The sequence below is a fragment of the Trichoplusia ni genome, chromosome 26 (assembly GCF_003590095.1).
Source record: "Trichoplusia ni isolate ovarian cell line Hi5 chromosome 26, tn1, whole genome shotgun sequence".
In the NCBI taxonomy this organism is placed as follows: domain Eukaryota; kingdom Metazoa; phylum Arthropoda; class Insecta; order Lepidoptera; family Noctuidae; genus Trichoplusia; species Trichoplusia ni.
In genome coordinates, this window is record NC_039503.1 from 2,685,784 (window position 1) to 2,713,113 (window position 27,330).

A 27,330-nucleotide genomic window follows, 5' to 3' on the forward strand; every position below is an offset into this window, starting at 1 on the left:
TTGCTTATTTTTTTTCATTGCTGGATTTTTTAATTTTACTATTTTACGCTGTTCTTGCATAAACATAATATTGTACTGTATACATTTATTTTTAAAAAGAGTAACTTATGGAGTTTCTGGTCGGTTCTTCTGTGAGTGACACTTTGGGACCGCGCAACTAGAGCCATCACTTTAACGTTTTGAAAGTGCCTGGAAAACGGCCTACTTGAAATAAAAACTTTTGATTTTGATTCTTCGCGATTTCGCTCTCTGTTCCCAAATTGTCAGTTAATTGTTCCGCGTCAAAGGAACTGCGAAGCAGTAACGACGCGAACGTGCACACTCGCAGTCCGCGTCGGTCAGTACTTTTTTCTATTTTATTCCACAACTTTCACCATCTAGTCTCAAACTAAGCAGAGCTTGTATTATGAGTACTAGACAACTGATAAACATACTTATATATTTCTAAATACATATATAAGATAGATAAATTACACCCAGACACAGAAGAAATGATCGTGATCATCACACAAACCTTTGTCCTGGGTGGGAATCGAACCCACGACCTCCGGTAATGCAGTCAGGGTCACTAACCAGTAGACCAACAGGCCAGTCAAATTGTTTGTATTGTTCAAATGATAGTTGTCATCCACCACCTTCGTTTTCTCCACCGATTCTTAACTTGCATATCATTTTTAACTAGCTGTTGCCCGCGACTTCGTTCACGTTGTTCTTGTGGATCTTGAACCGTTTTCGCAGCGCACGCAACGGAAGCCGTCAAAGATGAATATTTTTCCCTGTTTTTTCGTCATTTTCCTTTGTATCTTTGCTCCTATTAGTCGCAGCGTGATGGTATATAGCCTAAAGCCTTCCTTGATAAATGGTCTATTCAACTTTCCTGAGATTAGCGCGTTCGTTACACGGTAATTTTATATATTAGAAGAAGATATTTGTTTTATTAACTAGTTTATTATCAAAAAAATCCGTAGGTAGTTGTAAAAAGCATTTTTGTGACAACCATTGTTTTAATTTTAATTTGAACAGTCTTAATAGAAGTTCCCTTAGTTATTTTTTGGGGGATTTTCATTATAAACTAGCTGTTACCCGCGACTTCGCCCGATACAAATAGAAAATGATCCCACGGGTACATAAATTAGGAACAAAAACTTTCCCATGAGTTAATCCTCGTTATATAGTACTAGCTGTTGCCCGCGACTTCGTCCACGTGGTTAGAAGATATGAGTTATGATTTATACCTGCCCTATTTTTTCCACATTCTCCATTGTATCTTAGCTCCTATTAATCGCAGTGTGATGGTTTATAGCCTAAAGCCTTCTTCGATGAATGGTCTATTCAACACACAAAGAATTTTTCAATTTGGACCAGTAGTTCCTGAGATTAGCGCGTTCAAAAAAACTAATAAACAAAGTCTTCAGCTTTATATATTATACTAGCTGTTGCCCGCGACTTCATCCGCGTGGTTAGAAGATAAGAGTTATGATTTATACCTGCCCTATTTTACCCACATTTTCCATTGTATCTTCGCACCTATTAGTCGCAGCGTGATGCCTATAACCTTCCTCGATGAATGGTCTATTCAACAAACAAAGAATTTTTCAATTTGGACCAGAAGTTCCTGAGATTAGAGCGTTCAAAAAAACTAATAAACAAACTCTTCAGCTTTATACATTAGTATAGAAGTATAGATGTCTGTTGCACAATTTGTAACATTGCTATTTATATTATATTTTCTTTTTAGATTTCAAAAAGACATTTCCGATTATGAAGCTTGTTATCAACCAACTTCAAAAAGGACGAGTTTCTCAATTCATCTCTATTTTGTATTTTTTTTATGTTCACTCAGAACTTCGGACGGTTTTTAGGGTTCCGTACGTCTGAATACAAAAAGGGAACCCTTATAGGATCACTCGTGTGTCTGTCCGTCCGTCGCTTACAGTCAATCATCTCCGAATCTATTAGACCGATTAAGTTGAAATTTGGTACACATATCAATTCCTGTGACCCAAACACAAAAGTGTGACGTGAGCAGATGAAATGGGGGGTTATTTTTGGGCGGGAAGGGAAAAATAAAATAAAAAATTCTGAAAACTGCATCGTGTGGCATATCAAATGAAAGGTCTAGTTGAGAAGATCTTAAATGTATTTTTTTGTAATTATAAAATAAATAGTTTCCAAGTTATTCAAGAAAATAGACGAAAGTGGACCATCCCCCCCCCCCTTATCTCCGAAACTACTGAACCTAAAATTTTGAAAAAAATACAGAAATTAGTTTTCTCCTTATAGATTATAGGAAAACCTATAATCTATATCCTATTATTTAGCGTCAAATAGCTGACATTTTTTATCAAGTTTGGCTCAATATTTTTTATTTGAAAACAGTTGCATAGTTTTTTTGTTAAAAAAATATTATTTTCTATTCAAATATTAATTAAATCTATCGCTTTTATCATATTACAAGCTATGTTGGTATCGGCTCCCAGTCTCACCGATAGCTGAGCCCCGTATGTTACAGAGCCACTGTCTATCTGACAACACAACACATGTTACTAGGTCCAAGACAAAATCGAATCAATAGAAAACTTCAAATTAATTTGATGAATGTTCCTCTTCGACAAGTGACGTGACTTTGACTTGTCAGTTCAATACATTTGAGTGATTCGTCAGCGTTAGCGAGGAGACATGTAACTTGTCTACAAGACCTCTCAAAATTGACTGTCAAAGATCACTAACTAAATACACCTTCCAAAATATTTCTTTTAAAACGTCCTTTTGAACAAGCGTAAAGAAATTATACTGAGATAAAACCAATTTATATTGAACCCCCACCCCTCTCTTCGGCTAATATGTGTGTATTGTAATTAAGGATTGTAATCTGTTGCGAGAGGTCAAACTATGTTGGTGATTTGGTTAATGAGTCTTTCATTCAAAGGGTATAGGTCAAGTGAGTTATCAACGCGTTTTGATAACTGAGTCAGATGCAGAATAGCATAAGTCAGAATTTAAGAAAAACATTTTTTGTATTATTTTTGTAGTTTTTTTTTAAACGACTCCCGTACTAAGCAATTTAATATTTGTGTCGCGGCGTGTTTCACAAACATTCAAGACACATGCACAAAGACACCCGGACTCAGGACAAGCATTCGTGGGTCACACAAATGCTTGTCCTACGCGGGCACGATTTTAACAATTTAACTCATTATTCATATATCATAATAAATTGTTAAATGGTTTGGTTACACCTTAAAATCTATATCTAATATACTCTATATACTAATATATAAAGCTGAAGAGTATGTTTGTTTGTTTGAAAGCGCTAATCTCAGGAACTACTGGTTCAAATTGAAAAAATCTTTTTGTGTTCAATAGACCATTAATCGAGGAAGGTTTAGGGCTATAAAACATCACGCTGTAACTAATAGGAGCGAAGATGCAATGGAAAATGTGGCAAAAACGGGGAAGAATATTAATCTTCAAGGGGTTTCGTTCAAAAATTCCTAACTTATATTTTCTAGCCACGCGGACGAAGTCGCGGGCAGCAGCTAGTTATTAAATAAAAATGTTATTTTCATACTTATTCTGTTTTCGATTGACACATTCGTCAACGTCATTTAAGCGGCGTTGCCCGCAGACTCCGCTGTGTTATAAAAGAAATATAATATTATTATTTAATAATAATAACAATAGAAAAAGTGATAGTGTTAATGTGAAAGTGGGAAAATTGTAAGTATCATATTATACGTTTCAAAACTGTGTTTAAAGGCCATTTGTACATAATTCAAGTGTCTTTGTGCATGTGAATTGAATGTTTTTTTACTTTGAGATTTATAGACAGAAGTGACACTATGAGATTCACATTTTTCAGGGTTCAGTATCTAAAGGGTAAATAAGAAATTCTATTACTAATCCTTCACTGTGTAACTGTCTAGGCGTCCGTCTGTCACCAAACCGTATCGCATGAACTGTGATAGGTAGATAATTAAAATGTTCACAGATGTTGAAAACAACAAATATTACAAATCCAAATCGAGGTTAAGCAACGCTTGAGACGGTTATAATTTTGATGGGTGACCAATTTCAGTTTTAAATAAGTTTTTTTGTACTTAACCCTCAGTTTTGTGAACCGACTTGCAATTTATCGTTTTTTATTTAGTCTAGTTTATTTTATTATCTACTTTTAATTATTTTGGCAATTTAAAGATTCCAAGGTTTCTTAGGTTTACGCGAATGTTAGACATTGAAATAAAACGGATTTTATCGCGGTTTAATTTTAGATTTTAGTTCCCGACGTTTCGACACCTTTGCAGGTATGATGGTCACGGGCAGACTGAGATGGCGTTCGTCTTGACAGAAGATGTTGCTCGTTCTACCTTCATATTTTAATTAATTATTTTTGGTCCGACCTATGTCGTATGTGTGCAATGTGTATAGTTGAAGTTGTTTCTATATAGCATAGGATGGTAAGTTGCCCAGCATTGGGACAGACTATTGTGGGAAATAATCGTCCACAATCAAGGATGTAGACTGGCAACTATTATTACCTTGTAACATTTTATTTGTTATAATTTTGGTATATGGTAAAGATATAAACAATTAATTTATTTATGAAGTGTGATTTTGAAAATGAGATTCTTTCTTTTACAGATTAAATTCGGGATGCATATCAAAGTATTTTTAATTTTCATTGGTAAGTACTTGTTTAATATCTTATCCATCCACGGTTTTCTGTCATGTTTCATTACTGCTCTGCTCCTATTTATTATAGCGTGGTGGTACTTATCATATAGCCTGCCCAAAATGAGTGAATCTATGTATTATTAAGCCTTCCTACCTTACAAAATCTTTAAGTGTTAGATTTCCCATTTTCCCTAAATGGGAAATCCCATGGTTAGATTTCCCATTTAGGGAAAATGGGAAATCTAACACTAAAAGATTTTGTTCAAATCAAACCGTAGTTCCTGAGATAAGCGCAGTGAGACAAACTCAAAATCTTCAATTTTATAAAATCCAGGCTGTTTGTCACGCGTAACAGATCAGATATAATTTTCCGAAATCGATTCTTCATAAAATACCCGATAAGTCGATTGACAGGCCAAAAAAAACTTTTTTTTTTTACAAGAATTTCAACTGTTTTTTTCAATAACTTTATCTCTGCTGAGTGGCCTGTTGGTCTAGAGATTAGTGAATCAGACTGATATACCTACCGGTGGTCGTGGGTTCGATTCCCACCCCGGACAGATGTTTGTGTGATGAGCACGATTATTTGTCCTGTGTCTGTAATTTATCTATACTATGTATGTTTTCATCCGTTGCCTATCACTCATAATACAAGCTTTACTTAGTTTGACACTAGATGGCGTTGTACGAAAGTTGTGTAACATTATATCATATTAAAAATTATCCTCTTTCCAGTGGCCATAACATGCTCCAGCACTCTCGACACGGGTCTGAAGCTGCTGTTCCCCCAGCAGCATCGGGAGTACGTGTACGTGCTGAAGAGTAATGTCTCCAGCGGGACCTGGAACCCTCGGAAGAGTAACACGTACTGGCAGCTGGAGGGGAACCTTAGGATCCAGGTCTACGACAATTTTACGAAGGCGAGGATGTCACTGGTGAATCTGGTTGTAAGTAATCACTCGATATGCTAAGCTATAACCGCATAAGTGAAAGGATCTCAGATTAAGCTATGCTTGACGCGGTTGGTCCGCAGATGGGTGACCATCTTTGTTATAACGAGTTCCTCCGTATTTCGGAAGGCAAGTTAAATTGTGGGTCCCAGCTGTTATTCTTACCTCTTTGACAGTCTTTACAGGTAGTCAGAAGCTTGAAAACTCTGACAACCAGTCTAACCAAGGGGTATCGTGTTGGCCAGGTAACTGGGTTGAGGACGTCAGATAGGCAGTTGCTCCTTGTAAAACACTGGTACAGGCATAGATGTTACCCATCCTCAAGTGTAGCTTAATCCGTCTAAAACCCACGACACGTGGCGCACAGTGGGTTTCGCGTGGTGACCTCAATCACTCGGCTATACGTGTAGTCAAAGAGCTTGAATGTTTTGCTTTCAGAAAACTGTTTGCTGTACAGGATTTGGTTCCGTACGTGATCACGAGACACCTGAAGACATGTTTCTTAAGGAACCCTGGGAATTGGAGTACCAGGTAATGCTATCAATTAACTGTAATAATATTTATAACAGTTAAAATATTCACTGATGATGCTTGTCTGTTGATAATATATACTAAGTTATAATAAAATAATTAACAAATAAAAAAACCCACGTTTTTAAATAACACTCCATTCAAATTTTATCAAATCGGTCTGGCCATTTTTATAATTTCTAAATTGCATTTTTATCGGCTTTGAAGCTACCCTGAAAATTTCAGCCTGCTAGCTCATCGGGAAATGCCTCAAAATGTAATTACAAAAATCCAACCGGAACGACAAACAACCAAGAAAAGTGTGTATAAAGACGTGGGGAAAAATGACAACATACAACTACCCTACCAAGACAAAATTGTCAACCATATAATACTTGTGTTATTTTTCTTTTAAAGTAGTTTACCTATTGCAGTATATAATATCTTATTTAATATTCCCAAAAATAGGACCTACACATTACTAAAAAAAACTTCTAAAAACAATTATTTTGTTTATAATATAATTACTCATGTTAATTTTTGTTTTCAGGAGAACGGCTACATAAAATACATCTACGTAGGTGCACAGGAGCCGGCGTGGTCTGTCAACCTCAAGCGGGCGATATCAATTAACTTTCAGTTGACCAAGAATAGTGGTACCTATTCTGTTAATGAGGTAATCGTGTTCATTAAATTATGTGGTCTGCAAAAGTAAATTATATTTTAACTACAAATACTAAGAGAGACTTGACGAAATTTGTATCAATACATATATTTCAAGTAAAATTAAAAACATCCATTAATCCAGTCCGAAGATTACATGAGGTTTTTCTTTTTTTCTATAACAACAAATACATAAAAGATAAAGTAACTATTGGGATTGGTCTTAAATTGGATGGGTGCCCATTGTCTACGAATAAAGCATTCAATGTTTCGAGTCCGACTCGTATCGACCGGTATTATTTTTAATTTTTGAACAAAGCTCTACAATAAAATGGGGGTCGTTGATTTTGACCCGCAACGTAAAAAGAAGGGGTGTTATTAGTTCGGCGTCATAGCTGCCAAATGGATTTAGCGATTTCAATATTCAGCTTTGTACTATTTGCAGAGTATCAAAAAAAAAAATTTTGCTCCGATTTTTCGTTCTCCCATACCTTAAATTACTCTAATCATAATTTCCACCTTCTTCCATTCCCAGCCATGCCTCGATGATATATGCACTATGATCTACCTCTCCAAGGGCAGCATCATCAAGAAGTACACCAGCAGACGGATCCCCACTCCTAGAAGCCGGAACAGCTGGTCTTCGGTACCTTGGACCTCAGAGTATACTGGTAGAGTTATTGTAAGTACCCATTAAAGACAATTCTTTTTAAAGTGGAATGCCTGCAATGTGGAATTTAATCCTTATGTCGCGGGGGGTTTCATAAACATTCAAGTCACATGCGCAAAGACACCCAGACTCACTCTCTTACTGACTAAACCATCATCCGCGTTTTTGTGTTGGTGTATGGCAATGCGTTGCAATCCTTCATACACCTACCGCGGGCATCCACCGGCCAGTAATGTGGACTGGTAAGTCACTGTTTACTGTTGTGTAGAGGCCGACGTGTAACTCGACACAGAATGTGGTCCCCTGCTGCGGGACACAAACTCTTGTCCTACGCGGAGATCAAACTCGTGGTACGTCGCGCACCAATGGTTTGGCTTGATGACCTCAACAACTCGGCTATCTGTGAAGTCTAAAACCGTTATTCAATTCCAGATAGATTCAGTATCTTCAGCGGAGAGGACGTACGAGGTGGACGACTTCCGAGGACTGAGCTCAGTTGAGCTCCGCGGCAGTTACCAATACAAGACACATGATCATATACTAGCGGTTAACACTGAGTGAGTATTGATAACATTACAGGGAAATTAGCATTATCTAGATAATTCTGAAAAAAGGAGGATCGTTATCTGCCTGGTCTGTTTAGGACTATAGTGATTTCGGCTTCCTTATAACAGGATGTGGGTAGGTACCAGTGTTTTACAAGGAGCGACTGCTTATCTCACCTCCTCAACCCAATTAATTGGGCTACACAAGTACAATAGATACCGCGGTCGGTCGAGTTTCTCCGTGTTTCGGAAGGCAAGTAAAATTGTAGGTTCAGGCTGGTCCCGGCTGTTATTTACATACCTTTGACAGTCGTTACAGGAAGTCAAAAGCTAGAAAGTCTGACAACTAGTCTTACTAAGGGGTATCGTGTTGCCCAGGTAACTGGGTTGAGGAGGTCAGACAGGCAGTCGCTCCTTGTAAAACACTGGTACTTAGCTGCCTCTACTTAAACTGGAAGTCGACCACAACATAGTTATCAAAAGACTAGGCTGATGATGATTTAACGACTTGACTGAATCTAATAACCGCATAAAAACTTCTATATCAAACGAAATATTTGAACCACCCATATTATTCCAGCCTCTCTCTCTCCTACGACCATGACCGAGCTGCCCGTAGCGTCGAGAAGATGAATCTTCAGCAGACCACCATACAATATGTGGCTAGTGACTTCCGAGACCCCTCCAATGGAATAAGGAACCTGTCGCAGGGGTACTTGAAGAATACCACTTATGAGGTAAGTTATGGTACCGATTTTTGAAGTTTATATTTTTGAACGCCAAAGATAGATCTCGATGGCGTGCGATTGGGGAGGCCTATGTCTAGCAGTGGACGAATATGGGCTGATGGACGTTGATATTATCATAAAATCAGCTTGAAAATATGCCACTGCTGTACACGGGGCTCTTTATATTCCGGAGGAATTGAGAATTGACCAATACGCTAGCTCACCGTTTCAAACCCTGTTATTAAGACACCGCTGTCTGCTCGTTAGTCACACAGCTATAACTTGAGAAACGAGACGGTTATAATTTTTAAAGATGATGTATTTCTGTTACCGTTTTAACAACAAATTTTAAAAATAAAGATCTTGTCTAACCTGGCCTTGATTTTTAAATTTCTCTACCGATTTTTTTTCAGTTTCAAAATTTTTTTTTTTCAATGTGCTAATATGAATAACGGGAAAGAATTACACATTTTTGTTTTAACTTTACTCATAATAGGGATGATGACTGGGTATAAAAAGAAAAAATCTCATTAGTCCCTCAGTTGGATAATTGAAAAGTATGAGACACGTATATTTCCTTTTTCAGAAAAACTTGAATTGACAAAGATTAACTGCTTTAAAGTTTAGGAGAGGGGGCTTGTGACGTAACGATAGAGTAAGATTTATACTCAGTCGTGACGTCACGCGTAAGTTTCATTCACTGTAATTTGGTCAATTTATGTTTGCGGGACAAATTAAAGAATACGTATCCATATTCGTTCGTATCCGTACGATACTGCAAGAAAAAATTGTCATCATCCCTATAAGGGATGATGACAATTTTTTTGATGAATGATGACAATGACGACAATTTTCTGTTTTTATGTCATTTTAAATGAACTTATCGCTTTTATGCTTTTCTTTTATCAACAAAGTATTTAGGCTAATCTTTAATTTCCAGATACTCCTGAAAATAGCACGTAAGGGAATCGACGCTGATAACATCGTGAGGAATGCCTCTCTAATACACAGCCTGGATTTTATTGATCTGCTCAAGTAGGTATCCTTATTACCATTGATTTTAATTTCAAAACAAACGTACCATTAGGTTAACCAGTTTTTATTTCTTGATTTTTTAAACTGAATTTTAGAAATGTATCATACTAGTTTCTTACAAGTTTTAAAAAAGTTAAAAAACAAAAACTTTTCTGTATGTCTTAAAACGAAACCCACTTTTAAATGATCAAACGGTTTTTGCAAAAGATATTCGGACCCGACCAGATTACTTAATCATGAGCTGACGTGGTACCTTAATCTGAAGGATTGATTTGCAACCCCACTGCCGATATATCCTTATTAAACACATTAGTTATATTTTACATAATTTTATAAAAAAAATCTTCAAAAAAATATCGATACTAAGCACATGTTACGCCTACTTTTGCTCAGGCCTTACGCAAATTCTCTAAACCTAAAACATCTTCATCCTCAGTACTATATCACGTTTGAACTACGAGACCCTGATCCATCTGTTCGATGACCTGGTTCTCGGTACCAGCTATGAGTTGGAGACAGCTCGTAACATCTTCATTGAGGTCCTTCCTCAGGCCAGGAGTGATGCCTGCGTCAGGTTCATCAAGTACTTGGTGTTGGAGGAGAAGGTGATTGAATTTTTGATGTTTTTATTACGGGTCGAAAGAAACAGGGATATTATAAATGTCTGTGAAATCATAGCTCCTGAACAGATTGACTGATGGCAATTTAGTTAGTTTTGTGTTAAAAGTGAATTTTGTGTAAAAAACTAACAAGAAATTTAAAGAATCGTTAAAATATCTTCAAAGAATAAAAAAGAAACAAAGAATAACCTAACCTAACCCAAACTTACTTGAAACTTGTTGACTATCTTTAACAGACATAACTCCACCACCACTCAAACTTTTCACACGTAAAATCTTTTCTCTCTTTCTTTCCAACTCTTTAAACCTAAAAACTGAATTCTCTCTTTTTCCAGGAAAAAGTAGAAGACGCAGCGCTACTCTCCCTCATCAGAAAGCTGCCCTTCAACGTGGCCTCCCCTACCCAGGCTCTTCTTGAGGAGTTGGAGGTTCTCAGCAAGCTCGGTCTGGACTTCCCCCCGGACATCAGGCATGCCGGTATCCTCAGCTTCGCTACCTTACTGCATAAAACGATGGGAACCTCACAAGTCAAGCAAGACTACTTCGATAACATCGTTGTGAAGTATTTCAGGATGTATAGTGGTGAGTTTAGAGTCGGTTTTTGATTGATTTTGTATTTTAATTCCTTGGCCGATTGTCTGAGATCGCTTTAAACATGCAATATTGTTCAATAGAGTAAATGCTTGTTTTAGTTTTTAATGTCTCGTGCATGTCATTTGAGTGTCTGTGAAAGATCTCGTGATACAACAATTGAAACACGAAAAAGAATAAAGAAATGGGGAAATCACAATGGATGGCCCTTTGTAGATACCCCATCACATTGTAGATTAAAGTTCTCAAGAAGGCCTCTGACCTCTGCACGTTGGAGTCCCCGTTCACACCTAAAAGGACCGGGTCTCTTCTCATGAAGTTAACCCGTGAATGAAAAGAGTGATAATATATGAAAGAATGATTTCAAATAATATTCAAAGTTTGATTTAGAGTTCACAAATAAAGAATCAAAACCACTTTCCACTTCATTTCAGACTGCCCCCAATACCTAGACCGTATGATCTGGCTGCAGGGGCTCTGCAACATCGGATACTCCGCAGACTCGTACACAAGGATCATTCACACAGACCCTACCAGGAACCGGCATGAGAGAATCTGGGCGGCTTTGGCAGGAGACCCGAAAATTGAGGATCCTTTTGTAGTAAGTAAAAATTGCTAACATACTCAACGAAGAAGAGGCAAAAGAACATAGGTGGATTTAAAGAAGTAAGTCTGACGCTTTCTGTTCAAACTAAATCGGGAAAATGCATTTGTTAATATACCATACGAGAAAAAGGGGAAGGTAGCCAATCGTTATCACGTATGATTTGAAAATTTGGTAGTAGCCTATTCACAGATATACTAAATCATTATCGGCCTAGCTTTTCCCAACTATGTTGGGGTCGGCTTCCAATCTAACCGGATTCAGCTAAGTACTAGTGTTTTACAAGGAGTGACTGCCTATCTGACCTCCTCAACCCAGTTACCTGGGCAACACGATACCCCTTGGTCAGACTTTCAAGCTTCTGACTACCTTTAACGACTGTCAAAGATGTGGGAGGGACTCACAATTTAACGTGCCTTCTGAAACACGGAGGAACTCGTTATAACAAAGATAATCACCAATCTACGGACGAACCGCGTCAAGCATAGCTTAACTTGTGATCGATTCACTTATGCGGTTCTAGCTTAGTCGCGAACAGACAGACATAGTATAATAAATATGCGTAGAAAACTTTATAAAATCTGAGTCGTTTTTTGTAAGTAGTATTGTAGCATTAAAGTTTTCAATTCTTCCAGATTCTCGAAACATCCCTACCGATTATAACGAATGACACCGAGAGCATCCAACTCCGCATCATCGCACTCCACACCTTCCTCAGCTCCTCGAACATCAGGGAATCTGACTTCATGTTCATACACAATTACATCAGGAACTGCGATAACAACCAGCTCAAACGGTTCTGGTTCGCGACCGTCAAGAATTTGGAGGCGAATAAGTATTTTTCGGGGTACCGAGTTACGTGAGTAGAATAACAACTTTGATACAACGCCATCTAGTGGTAAACTTAGCGAAGCTTGTATTATGAGGACTGGACAACTGATAAACATATTTATCTGTTCCTAAATACATACATGTCGATAAATTACACTCAGACACAGAACAAATGATCGTGCTCATCACAAAAACATTTGTTTTGGGTGGGAATCGAACTCACGACTTCCTGTATAGCAGTCAGGGCTACTAACCACTAGACCGACTGGTCTAAATACATAATTATTTAGAAATGTGTTACTATTTTTATCAGTTTCCTTGTACTCATAATACAAGCTTTGCTAAATTAGCCACTAGATGGCGTTGTTAGAACTTTATGGAATATTAACACATCTCTTCAAAAAAACATCTCTTCTTGTTCCTCCACAGCTCATTCTACGTACCATTCATCGTGAACCAAATACCGAACCCAGATCCGTTATACTGGGCTACCCACAACTACATCATCAGCTCTCAGGAGGAGGACAGCGCTGCGTCGCTCCAGGTCTTCAGCGTGGGAGACCCTGAGGGTGTGCTGCCGAATTTCGTTGCTATTAAGCTTTGCACTGGTGGACGGAGGCCTTTTAAGGCTGATGTGAGTATAATGTTACTGTTAAGGCCACAGACAGATTGAATGCATTTCAAATGCAATCCAACTGCAAATTGCAGATCAAATGGAATTGACTCGATTGAGTTCAAGTGCCGTCGGCGTAATATAGGATTGCACTTAAGGTTTGCAGTTCTGTTCCAGCCCAGTCAACTTTCAAACTGCAATTTGCAGTTGGGTTGCTGTTGAAATTCTGAAGTTATTAGGCGTTTCAAACTTGTGTGGCGTCCACAAACTTTCAAATTACATGCACAAGACACCCAGCCTCAAGACAAGCATTTGTGGATCACACAAAATTAAATGTTTGTTCAGGCGAGGGTCGACCCCGCGACACAGTGTGTTTGTTTACACATACACAGGCACAGTTCATAGTGGATTTGGCCTTATGGCCTACACCACTCTCCTTGAAGAACTCATCACATTAGACTATCGTCCTTTTAATTTTATTATGTTTTCCAGGTATACGTGATAACGGAAGGGGTCGCCACCAGCGTGTTCCGGAAGTTCAATAACTTCAACACGAAGAGCTTGAAGGTTGAGGATCTGGTGCAGGTGCTGAGGAGCATGAAGGCTTGGGCTGTCAAGGTTCCACATAAGGTAAAGACTTTACAAAGATTCTTTGGATTTCTTTGACTGGCCTGTCGGTTTAGTGGTTAGTAGCCCTGACTGCTGTATCGAAGGTTGTGGGTTCGATTCCCATCCAAGACTTATGTTTGTGTGATAAGCAAAATCAAAATCAAAAGTTTTTATTTCAAATAGGCCGTATCTCAGGCACTTTTAAAACGTTATATTACTGACTCTAGTTGCACGGTTCCAAAGTGTCATTCTTATGAAGAAGAACCGGCAAGAAAGTCCATACGCAGCACAATTATTTGTTCTGTGTTTCATTTGGTATTTTATCTCTATAGCTAATGTACGTTTTTAGCAGTAGTACTGTACTCTCTGGTTTCATAATACAAGCTGTGTTCCGTTTCAGACTAGTATCCTTGTGAGATTGTTGTGGAATATCATTAAAGATTACATAAAATTTTAGCCGTATTTTCTTTTCAACCCATGACCTCATACAACGTCGCCGTCTTCTAGGGGACCGGGGACCCGAAAAATTAGATCATGCTTCTAAATCCATCAATGAAAACAAAGAAGTAATTTTCTTATTAAATGATGTAACGGCGTACTTACGCGTATTTATCGGGGTAGCCCGACTAGTTTCGGACCCAACCGGAGTCCTTAATCATGAGCTGACGTGGCGGGATCGCGAGTCGAACTGACTAACTAGTCGGGCTACCCCGGTAAATATGCGTGAGTACACCGTTACATCATTTAATAATGAATCATTCTCACGATAGTTACTATCAAGTAATTTCCTTTTTCTTTTTCACCAGGTACACATAGACATTGTGATAAAGATTCACGATAGAACTGTATTTGCAACACATATGAATCAATCAAAATTCGAAAGTGGGAGCGGAGAAGATTGTAAGTAACTTTAAGCATTTTTAATATTAATATTAAAACAGAAAATTCATGTTATGTGAATGAATAATGAATAAAAAAAAACGGTCCATCCAGTGAGAAATCCTAAGGGTTGGTTTCAAGTGACCCAGGAAAGAGAATCGTGGAAAGATTTGGGAGACGCCTTTGCCCAGCAGTGGGTCATAGAGAGGTAGATAAGAAACAATATATTGGTCGAGATCTTTTATGAGACCAGATAGACAGTTTTGTCCCAATCATCTCGTCATCATCATAGCCTTTTTTCAACTATGTTGGGGTCGGCTACCAGTCTAACCGGATGCAGCTAAGTACCAGTGTTTTACAAGGAGCGAGTGCCTATCTGACCCCCTCAACACAGTTACCTGGGCAACACATGATGACACTTATAAATTAATACTTTTCTAACTCGTGTAATATTTTTGTTTTGTTTTAGTGGCCTATATTGAAGACTTCCTACGTTTTGGGAGTCATATCAACCAGCAAATAGTTTACTATCCTTTCCAGACGGACGTTAACATACCGAGCGAAATTGGTAAGTTTGTGTTTTTATTGAGAAACTAGTTGTTGCCCGCGACTTCGTCCTCGTGGGTATAAGTTATGATTTAGGTTTACCTGCCCGAATTTTTTCACATTTTCCATTGTATCTTCGCTCCTATTAGTCGCAGCGTGATGGTTTATAGCCTAAAGCCTTCCTTGATGAATGGTCTATTCAACACAAAAATATTTTTTCAATTTGAACCAGTAGTTCCTGAGATTAGTGCTTTCAAACAAACAAAAAAACTTTTTAGCTTTATATATTAGTAAGTATAGATAAGCAATAAGGATGTTTTGATCAAAATCTCTTATCACATTGAAGAACACCGAGATTCAGAACAAACATTTGTGTTCAAAATCTAAATCTAAATCCAGACTTTCCAGCTGCTGAATACCCGTATCGACCGTCAAAGATGTTTTGAGTAACAGCCGGGACGCTCAACTTAACGTGCCTTCCGATACACGGAGGAACTAATTGTGACAAAGATGGTCACCCATCTACGGACCGATCGCGTCAAGCTTAACCTGTGATCGATTAACTTTTATAGTTATAGCTTAGCCGCGAAAAGTGGTAAACCTTTCCCATTAAAAAGTCATATTGATCTAATTTCAGTCAATAGGCGTAAATAGTCAAAAATGGGTTTTAATTACTCAAATATTTTGCCCCAGGAACGCCAATACGTCTGCAGTCAACGATTCTATCCTTCACATCCATACGAGGAAATCTGACAGCACCCTCAGCGCAGGACAGCAACTGGAAGAATGATCTGCATATAAGGTAGATTTTTATGTCCAAAGTTACTATTGGTATAAGCAGAAATGTGTATCCTATTATCCTAGTGATAATTACAATACAAGGAGCCGATTTCCGCTATTTACAATTTGCCGATGAATCAATGGAAATTGGAACAAAAAACGTCTTTAAATGTTCTTTAAAATTTTATCAAAATCGGTCCATCCGTTTTTATAGTTGTAAATAGCATTGTCATCGGATTTGAAGTTACCCTGAAAATTTTAGCCTGCTACCTTATCGGGAAGTGCCTCAAAATTGATTAGCAAAAATCCAACCGGAACGACAAAGAAGCAAGAAAGTAAGTGTATAGAAACGTGGGAATAAAATGATGCTATTTTGAGTTCTCCTAAGCATTTTGCCATTATTTAGATGCTGATTTTGTGTCAGGGTGTTTTTTATACATAACTAGCTGTTGCCTGCGACTTCGTCCGCGTGGTTAGAAGATATAAGTTACGATTTTTTCTTCGCTCCTATTAGTCACAGCGTGATATAATATAGCATAAAACCTTCCTTGATGAATGGTCTATTCAACTCAAAATTATTTTTTCAATTTGAACCAGTAGTTCCTGAGATTAGCGCGTTCAAACAAACAAAAAAACTCTTTAGCTTTATATATTAGTAATAGATTTAATCTTATTCAGATACCAAGGCACATCAGTGACAACGCTGTCGACCCACGGGCCGCTTCTACAGTCGCTTCACTCAGCGCGCATACAGCAGTCGCTGGTCGCTCATCTACCGATGAAGTTCAATGTGTCTTACTCCTACCCAGACCAGCTGTTGGAGTAAGTATATCATCATCATCATGAGCCCGTCTCGGTCCGAGTGGTTGAGGTCACCAAAGCCCACAGTGCGTGACGTTTTGCAGGTTCAATCCTAGGTCAAGCATTTGTGTAATCCCGATGCCTGTCCTGAGTCTGGGTGTCATTGGGCATTTCAAAATCCCTGCGACACAAGGATTCATATCGTTAATGTGGATGTCGCTTTTTTATATAATAAAAAAACTAAATTTTTAATTTGATCATAAATAAATGATATATAATATGCCACAACTTTTGCAAAACGTCATCTAGTCTCAAACTAAGGTAATATTGTACTATGAGAGCTACTAGCTTTTCGCCCGCATCGAGGTCGGTTATGTCGCGTATCCAAGAGAACTCTTCAAAAGTCCGGGATAAAAACTATCCTGTTCTTTCTCAAGGTCAATTCCAACTCTGTACCAATTTTTTTTTTAATCAGTTCAATTGTTTAGACGTGAAAGCGTAACAGACAGACAGAAATACTTTCGCACTTATAATATTAGTAGGGATTGCAGATAAATTACATTCAGACACAGAACAAATAATCGTGATCATCACCCAAACTAGTCCATAAAACAAACCTTAGACCTCCGATATAGCAGCATTTATTCAATTAAACTTTAAGGTCATTGAAACAACTGTTTAAACAATCAAACATGCTTGACAGTCTTATGTTATTTCAGGCTAACCTGGCCAAACCCGGGTGCACAACAGGGTGGCGTCGCGATGCACTCCCGAGCGCAGATAGCTGTGGAAACATCATCTTTGAAAACGACGTCTACAGTCACGGCTGGAGACGATGGATTGGCGGTAAGTATATTATTATCATACACTTATGAATGTACGAGAATTTCATTGGTGTTATTTTCTTAAAGCACGTTGTTTCAAGTACTGTTAATCATTGTTATTAGTACTTAAGGTTCCGAATCCAAAGCTTAATAGGGATGATGTCAATTTTTTTTGCAGTGTCCTTCTTGTAGTTTTTTGTATAATAATGGATACGTATTTTTTAATTTGTCCCGCAAACATAAATTGACCAAATTACAGTGAATGAACGCGTGACGTGACGATTGAGTATAAATTTTACTCTATCGTTACGTCACAAGCCCCCCTTTCCTAAACTTTAAATCAGTTAATCTTTATCAATTCTAGTTTTTCTGAAAAAGGAAAAAATACGTGTCTCATACTTTTCAATTATCTAACTGAGGGACTAATGAGATATTTTCTTTTTATACCCAGTCATCATCCCTATTAATAGATTTAAAAAAATCTAAATACCCACGTTTTTAAACATCACTCCATTAAAATTTTATCAAAATCGGCCTAGTCGTTTTTATAGTTGTAAATTGCATTGTCACTAAGTTTGAACATTTTCAGACTGCTAGCTTATCGGGAAGTTCCTCAAAATTGAGTCACAAAAATCCAATCAACGACGCACAAACAAGAAAAGGGAGTGTATAAAATCGTAGGGAAAATAAAACTCCGGTCTTATTCAAGAGAATGGACCCCTTCTACATGTTGGACCTGTGTCTCTATGTACGCGTTTAAATAGGGTCGAGTCTCTTCAAATTGTAATTGCGAAAGTATCTCTGTCTGACTATTTCGCTTTCACGCCAAAAATTCTGAACCAATTGTAATGAAATTTACTGCCCTAGTAGGTTAAAGCCTGTGAAAGGACATAGCTTCTTAAAAACTGGAAAAAAAAGATTGAAAGGAGGGGATAAAAGGGGCTTTTAGCTATTTAGCGTAATGATCTAAATTCGTTTCATTACAGGCTATAGATAATAACAGCGTATTCTTCGATTGCGAACGACCGATGACTGGCGCTGAGGTATTAGACAAGCTGCTTACATCCAAAACGAATCATTATGAGTAAGTTTTTAATTGAATATTAATAATGATTAAAATAATTTGAATAGACGAGCTAGATACTAAAAAAACAATAACTAGCAGATAATTCCAATGTTATTATTTAACAATTATTTTTTAACATCTCCCGCTGGTGGTGTTGCAAAAACATACAAATCACGTGCACAAAGACCTGGTCTCAGGCATTTGTGTGATTCAGAAATGCTTGCCCTACATGAAGATCGAACCCGCGACAAAAAAAAACATGAAAAAAAGAGAAAACAATAAATTTAACGGAAAAATATGGTGATGATACTTCCAAGAACCACAAATGAGACATTTTAATTTTAAAATTATACTTATTTCAACAACATATTTTACTTCCAGCTTCCTGACCTCAATCCAGCCATCCCTGATCATTCTGAACAGCATCCTCCTCTTCACGTCCCCCCCCTCAGGGTCATGCGGCCTCATCCTGCCTCCCCAGCACCTCATGAAGACAGAGAACGACGTCCTGCTGATGAAGGTCCAGCTGAACCATGTCAGCGTTAACGAGGATACGACGAAGTTTGATTTGTCATTGTTACTGAATTATTATAGGTATGAATCTCTATTTATATGTAGATAAAATTGGAATTTGTTTTTGTAGTATTGAAATAAGCAGTGTTTACTACATGCATATGTACAAGTACATACTCCAAAAAAACATTTTTGGGTGTTTTTTGTTGGGACAAATCTCTTAAATGTCTGCACCGATTTTGATGGAACTTTTATTGGCAGATGGCTACTGAAAAAAAGAGTTACTGAGGCTAGTTTTATTTTATAAAAATAACGCATTTCTTGTTAACGACGTGACGACGTCGCCGGTACTGCTAGTTATTTATACCGTAAGTTTATACACGGTGATTTTTTAGTCGTCTTACAAAAGCAGCCCAGTTCATGTATCCGACGTAAAATACCCCTAAGCGCGATTATTATTTTTTTATCATCAACTAAGATAATAAGTACGAAGAAAAATTAAACAAGAGAAATCTGAAATATTCTCTTAAAAATGATTAAAACGCCGCCGCCAGCGCCCCTCGCCATTGTTACAAGGCTCGGACCGCGCTCGCAACAGAGCTGCGTTTCTAAAAAACTACGAATTGCATCATAATATTGCATTTTAAATTTATTCAAATCTCCTATCCTATTCTTTTTTTATCATGGACGTGTTCTAGTCATTGGATACATGAACTGGGCTGCTTTTGTAAGACGACTAAAAAATCACGGTGTATATATAAACTTTAAAGAACGGTACAAAACCCTGCGTTGCACAAGTCCGCCTATTGTCCGCCAACACCGCATAGCTGCATGATTACACCGGGGCTGAAATTGAGTGTGCTCATTATCAGCGGTTATACGCTTGGTTTGACCGCGTATAATGGCGTGAAATGTATAACTATAATAAACTCTGTCCTACCTTACATCAACTTACACTAACGGTTACTTGGCCACTTATACTTAGGTTTTATCCTTCATCAATTTCTTTTAAAACCTACTTAAAGAAAACTGGAGAAAGATAGAATTTTTGAATTAATCTGAAAAAAAATTGATCCAAACTTTTGGACTATTTTTCAGCCAAGCAGAACCAAAAAAGGTCTTCTTTGAGATGGAAGCTGTAACCAAGATAGAGAATTCTGGAGGCAACGCGAATATACAACTGACAGTGCATGGACTTCAACCGGGGAATGATAATGTTACCAAGAAGGAATGGACAGTAAGTCGCATAAGAATAGAAAACTTCTAATGTGTAATTAGGTCTGAAAGCTGAAACAACGCCATCTAGTTTCAAACTAAGCGAAGTTTGTATTATGAGTACTAGACAACTGATAAACATACTTCAAAATTTGTGATTTTTGATATAATGTTGTATTTGTATCGTCGTGTGTATGTCATAAAGGTGGAAATTATACTAAACTTCAGTAATATTATTCGACTGATATTGGCAGTTAGTGATCCTAAATGCTTTACCAGAGGTCGTGGGTTTGATGCCCACCCAGAACAAATGACTGTGACATGAGCACGATAATTTAATTTTGTTCTATATCTGAGTGTTATTTATCTAGATTATGTACGTATTTAAAAATATATGAGTAAGTTTATCAGTTGTCTAGTACTCATAATACAAACTTTGATTAGTTTGAGAATAGATGGCGTTGTGTGGAAGTTGTGGATTAACTATTATAATAGGGATGATGACTGGGTATAAAAAGAAAATATCTCATTAGTCCCTCAGTTAGATAATAGAAAAGTATGAGACACGTATTTTTTCCTTTTTCAGAAAAACTAGAATTGACAAAGATTAACTGCTTTAAAGTTTAGGAGAGGGGGCTTGTGACGTAACGATATGGTAAAATTTATACTCAATCGTGACGTCACGCGTAAGTTTCATTCAGTGTAATTTGGTAAATTTATGTTTGCGGGACAAATTAAAAAAAACGTATCCATTATTATAGAAAAACCTACAAGACGGACACTGCAAAAAAAATTGTCATCATCCCTATTGTTCTATACTGGTCTGGTTTTTGATCACGATTTCTCATCACATCACACCTCTGAATTCCAAACCAAAATCTTTCCAGATCTGTCTTCGAGAGCAAGACATCAGTCACGCATCCTCAGACCAGGACATCTCCATCCACCCGGCATCCTACGAAGGTCACCTGACCTTGACCTACTCTGGCAACAAGAGTGATTGCTTCGAATCTGGGCCCGCATCCGAATTGACCTTGAAGTATAAGGGGGTTCCGCAGAACTTGTATGGGAAGCTCGAGAGGTACTTTGAAGTCAAGATTTTCGGAAGTAATGTGAGTATATGAAACAATTCTTTTAGTGTTTTTACAACAGCAATAGCTGAAATGAAATGAAATCATTTATTCTGCAAATAGGATATTTCATCACTTTTACATGTCTTTTTATGAGAACGCTGGAGCCGACATTTCCTATCTGACTACCCTGAGAAGAAATGTCGAAACAAACTCAGGGGTCGTATTCTCTTTTAAAGTCCAGACAGTTTTAAAATGAGCTGAACAAACAATGGTTTTTATTCTTCACACTGTTTTTATGAACCTGCGATAATTAGCCAGACAAAGTCGCATTACCAAGGGAACTAGGTCAGTAATTAAATTCATATTCATATTCATATATTTATTTGCATTCCATAATGTTACAAAAGATGTTAATAAAAAAGGCTTAAAGCTAGGTACAATGTTATGGACCCTGTTAGGGCACAGCAAAAGAAGGCATACATATTTCAATAATATACAAAATATTAAAAATTCAGTGGTACCTACTTATGAGCTCAAAACAATTTTTTAAATGTTTATCCTAATCTTTTTGTAACTATATTCAAATCAGCTTCCAATCTAACAGGATCCAACTAGATATAAAAATAGCCTTTGTTTCTAGTACCAAATTACATAAGGGCTTACACACGTTTCACTTTACAATAAAATTAAATGTCTTTGACAATCTACGTATGTTTTTAATAGTTTCTTCTCCTAAACCCTTACACTCGCCTCTCTCCCTTGCCTTTCGCATCCAGTAAGAGCTACAAGATAAATAGCTCCCGATAAATACGCGTGTATTTTAGCTATCAGAAATGGGAGTCCTGGAGTCGGATCTCGTGACGCAGACAGCTCTTGGTCAGCTCGTCAGGAGCTACAGTCGGGAGCCACTCAACATGACTGCCGTTATCAAGGTATGTCCTTAGTCCTAGTGTCATTCTGTACCCAAAGGCCAGTCCAATTTGAAATGTGTTTGACACAGACCAGAAAATTTAAAAAAAATTGTCATTTTTGTTTAAAAAATTAAACATGAACCAATTGCGAAGGACTTGCTGTTTTGTGCATGGATTTGTATTCATGAGGTTCGATCCCAACGCAGGCAAAGTACTGTGGGTTTCTAAAGTTATTTGTAATTTCTTAATAAAATTATTGTAAGACACTACTGAGACACGGTTAAGATTCACATTGCAAGGTCATCGAATCCAGGTTATTCGAAATATATACTAGAATCTGAAATCGCTCGCAGTGAACAGTTATGATATACGTCAAATGTCAATCCTTTCTTTTAAGAAAAGACACTAGCCGTTGCCCGCCCCTTTTTTTTTTTTGTTTAGGCGGGTGAATCCTCATGGACTTTTACTGACTAAACCTGAACCGCCGTGCTACGTCATCCGCGTTTTTATGTCGGTGTATGGCAATGCGTTGCAATCCTTCATACACAGCCGTTGCCTCTCCTAGGGTGCCCATGAGGATTCCGCGCCTCATAAAGACAAGGACTGGTCATTGCATGCTGGTTAACGTAAATTAGTAATAAACTCTTATAAAACTTTTATCCTTTATATGAGTAACGTTTTATCCTCAGGAGAGGAACGGTCTAGCATCGGTGAGTGTGAACAAGGGCGCTGATATGCAGTTTAAATCTGACAACTTCGCGTGGCTGTTGGACAGTTGGACAGACATGCAGATTATGAAGACTTTGGGATTGTATCGTAAGTTGAAGTATTGTTAGGTTTTGCCTGAAAGAAAGTTTTTTGAAAGAAATCTTCTAAAAATTGAAAATGTTTCAAGAGGAACAAAAACTGGTTATAAATCGCGACTTCGGTTAGTTATGAATAAATGAATTGCAAGAAAATAATATAGTCACTATACACTTAGATGTTTTAAGTTGAATCAAGCTGCACACGGTGTGCGAATTTGATTGAAATCGATAAAGTAGTTTAGGAGCCCATCGCGGACAAACAACTTGACACATTATTTATATACCTATTATCAATTAAGTTGTTAGTCATCGATGTAAATAATATCTTAAGATTAAACAGGTTATGAGATAAGTTATTCACAAAATAACTTCCATTAATAACAAATAAAATTGACTTTAGTTTTTTAAATATTTTCAGGTGAATGCCGAGTCCAAGATAATTTCGTTCAGCTGTTATTCGGAGGTTCAAGACATCAGATGACGTCAGACTGTGCAGAATCAGTAGTTTTGGCTGATTGCACTGAATCCCCTAAGTAAGTAGAACTGACTGAAAAAGGCCAGTTAAGTAGGCTTTGTAATTTGGCGCCCAACGTGGGGCTTACGAGCGTGGTGATCAATGCTCGTTTTCAGGCCATTTTTCTGATGAGAAATCATCAAATAACTCCTCCCACTTTGGGTTTAGCTCAAGGGAGTGTCAGACTTAAAATCCCACCCATGTTCCTTCCTTTGCCCTTAGTGTACCGGGGCCAGGGTAACCTTTTCAGACAATCCCGCTGGTGTCTGACAGGCCTGCAAGGGTTACAGGGTGTACTAATTTTGTCCTAATCTTTCTAGATTCGCTGTGATACGAGTGAAGGATGGAGTTAAGGTGTATACAGGTGGTTTCTATATCCTGGCGAAGATACAAGATGATCAGATGGTGATGGATAACAGTCACGGTGGTAACCATTTCTGGTGAGATTTTAAAGCTATTTTCTTTTCATCTTAAAAAATTAAATGATGAAATTAAGTCTGCAATTAGGATATATCATCACTTTTATATGTATCTTTTTGAGAACGCTGGAGCCGACATTTCCTATCTGACTACCCTGAGAAGAAATGTCGAAACAAACTCAGGGGTCGCAGTCTCTTTTAATCAAATCAAATCAAATCAAATCAAATTCATTTATTTGCTAAATACAGGTATGTGCAAATACACAGATGGTAAAAAAATAATAATTGTGAAACACTGTATTTGACCATTGCAATGGTGTGCAAATGTTCTATTGAAGTAACTTAAAATTACATGTTATTATTAATCACACATTATGGATTATTAACTGCACATTATTACTAATTAAATATTTTTATCAATTACACATTACTATTAATTACACCTACAGCATTACACATTATTAAAATTAGCTAGTGACTTATTGTTATTCAGTGCATATTATTACTGATTTAGTGACATAAAATATTAAAGTTACAGCCAGTAAGAAATGTGTACTAAATACTTGTAAAATATTATAATTTATCGTTTAGGTATTCATTTATAGAATAATATGCCTTTTCTACTAAAAAAGATTGTAGTTTGTTTTTCAGAAGGTGCAGTTCAACTATTGTTTTAATATTATTTGGTAACTTGTTATAGACTCTACTAGCCATAACCAGAATACTTTGGTTCATAATAAGTCCTCAATTTTAAAATGCGAGTGTAAAAACTAATGCAGAGTATTTCTTGGTCTAGTCTTCGATCAAAAATTGACCAAACGATTAAACGAGTTATGTACTTCTTGAAATTAACATAATGTTGTTGGTTTGAAAATAGATGTTGTCCGATTCTCAGACTTAACCAATGTGCACACAAAAATTCATGCGAATCAATCAAGTCGCATCAGAATACTTCAATGAGATACACAGTCACAAGATCTAATATATAAAATTCCCGTGTCACGATGTTAGTTACCGTACTTCGAAACGGCTTAACCGATTTTTACCAAATTTTATATGCGTAATCAGTAGGTCTGAGAATCGACTAACATCTATTTTTCATACCCCTAAGTGATAAGACACTAAAAAAATATTTTATTTTTTGGACGAAATCGTTTGTTTTTTTTTATTATGTGGCATTAAAAATACATATAACTAGAAATAATTTATTAGGCAAAACAACGTTTGCTGGGTCAGCTAGTAATTTTATATAATTAGATTATCTTTTATTTCTACAGGGTAACCCACATCAGAAACACGGTGAAGATCGTCTCCCGTTCCACCGACCTCCAGGTCTTCTACAACCAGCAGGAGCTGGTGATCCTGGTACCTCACATATACCTGGACACAGTCTGCGGTCTCTGTACCAACGTGCACACTATGTATCAGTGTTAGATAGAGGATATAATGTTGCATCTCTTTCTAATGTTCTGAGCGAGAAAGGATGGTATATAACAAGGACGCTTATTTTTCTTTTAATTTTTTTCTTTTTAATATGATCTTGGATGAGTATTGTGGTTTTTTAACGACTTCAAGAAAGTGGAGTTCCTTATTCTTGGTTATTTTTTAACTTCGGTCTGGCTGAAGAGATCTTGTTTAATTGAACTTGTAATAGCTGTCATTTGGACCCATAATATTGCATATAAACAGTGCCACGTTGAATGGCAATGTCAAGTATCTGTGCGAACTAAAAGCCGTAATTCTACGCATATAATTATTTACTAAATTACATGACAGACGTGATAAGAATGTCTCATACCTAGTCTTAATTAAAAAAAAGCATAATAACGGATTTATTTTGTGAATAATTGTGTATTTGGCAAAAAAGAACTGTTGTGTCAATCAGACAGGTTTCTAAAAAATATTGGATACGTATTTTTTCTTTCATCTCGTACACAAAAAATCAAGGGAATACAGTGAAATAAAATCTCGTGTGACGTCACTTACCAGTACGCTTTTTACTAGCAAGTGATGTTACTAGCCCCCACTACCATATATAACATCATCTTAAGTGGTTTTAATCTTTTTCACTTTTTAATGATGTGATAAATTGAAAACTGCGTGTTCAATTTTTTGATAAATCTGTGTGACGGACATTACAGATTTTTTTTTGTCAAATACTTTATTGAATGAAGTTTTTTTGATAGTACTAATCGCTTCCTGTATTTTTCATAAGCATTTAATATTCATACGTATTATAATTAGATACACCGTGATTTTTTAGTCGTCTTACAAAAGCAGCCCAGTTCTTGTATCCAATGACTAGAACACGTTCATGATAAAATAATGGGTATTTATGAGATTTGAATAAATTTAAAATGCAATTTTTATTCAATATTATAATGCAATTCGTAGATTTTTAGAAACACAGCTCTGTTGCGAACGCGGTCCGAGCCTTGTAACATTGTTGAGGGGCGCTGGCGGCGGCGTCTTTATCATTTTTAAGAGTATATTTCAGATTTCTCTTGTTTAATTTTTCTTCGTACTTATTATCTTAGTTGATGATAAAAAAATAATAATCGGGCCTAGGGGTATTTTACGTCGGATACATGAACTGGGCTGCTTTTGTAAGACGACTAAAAAATCACCGTGTATAATCTCTTTAAGATAGTTTAGGTTTAACTCCATACTTTTTAAGTTCTTTTTTTATTTGTAAAAATCCTCTATAACATTTTTAATGATTGTAAAATAATAGTTTTTAATTTCACTATTTAATATTATTAATTTTATATTTTATTATTTCTCTATTGCTTAGCGTAATTACCTATACATTAACAATATTAACTTAAATTAAATTATATTTTTTAGAGTATAGAATTTTGGTTTTATTTACCGTTTCCATTTATAGGACACTAATTTGCCTTTAGAGTTCCGCATCTACGTAGTAAAAACAGCAAAAGGAAATAGCGAAGGCTTCGCTGCCTGTCCGTCTATCTGTCAGGCTAAATCTCATGAACTGTGATAGCTAAAAATATTTATATTGCCGCTATTACTATAAAAGAAGTTCGTACAAATAGGCTTAAGGCGTGTTAATATTTAATATAACAGTTACAACATCCATGAGCTGTATTTAAACTGTCCAGCTGTCCCAGTTCATGAGATACAGCCTGATAACAGACCAACAGACAGTCCTTCAGTAGGTTTCAGGCAGAAAACCCTTACAAAGATTTAAAAATAAAATCCCCTATTAAAAAAAATGAATACCTCAAGAAATAGGTCGGAAAATCAACTTGAATAAACAAACAAGTTATTTAAAAACACCCCTTAACATAATTTTTAATAGAGCGACTAATAAACAACC

The 27,330-nt window shown here is 36.9% G+C and overlaps 1 protein-coding gene across 1 annotated transcript; it reads left to right on the forward strand.

The window, feature by feature from the left end:
* Positions 1–4,488: 4,488 nt before the first annotated feature.
* LOC113505604 lies at positions 4,489–25,533 on the forward strand. The gene is made up of 28 exons (XM_026888389.1): positions 4,489–4,684; positions 5,410–5,621; positions 6,063–6,155; positions 6,685–6,810; positions 7,333–7,479; positions 7,900–8,024; positions 8,593–8,749; positions 9,681–9,775; positions 10,212–10,380; positions 10,731–10,977; positions 11,421–11,587; positions 12,226–12,449; positions 12,851–13,055; positions 13,527–13,664; positions 14,450–14,543; positions 14,992–15,090; positions 15,762–15,870; positions 16,527–16,670; positions 17,369–17,495; positions 18,460–18,557; positions 18,921–19,133; positions 20,151–20,289; positions 21,155–21,379; positions 22,165–22,272; positions 22,941–23,067; positions 23,476–23,590; positions 23,892–24,011; positions 25,268–25,533. Exons 1-28 carry the CDS (start codon positions 4,621–4,623, stop codon positions 25,422–25,424), a joined length of 4,044 nt encoding a protein of 1,347 aa, XP_026744190.1. The 5' UTR covers positions 4,489–4,620; the 3' UTR covers positions 25,425–25,533.
* Positions 25,534–27,330: the final 1,797 nt, after the last annotated feature.

What these genes read in the sequence shown, in the direction of transcription:
- LOC113505604 (XM_026888389.1), top strand. Translation starts at nt 4,621, where the DNA reads ATGAGATTCTTTCTTTTACAGATTAAATTCGGGATGCATATCAAAGTA. An exon ending in CTGGAGACGATGGATTGGCG is followed by an intron (nt 17,496 to 18,459) that starts GTAAGTATATTA and finishes GTTTCATTACAG; the next exon opens with GCTATAGATAATAACAGCGT. An exon ending in ACATGACTGCCGTTATCAAG is followed by an intron (nt 22,273 to 22,940) that starts GTATGTCCTTAG and finishes TTTTATCCTCAG; the next exon opens with GAGAGGAACGGTCTAGCATC.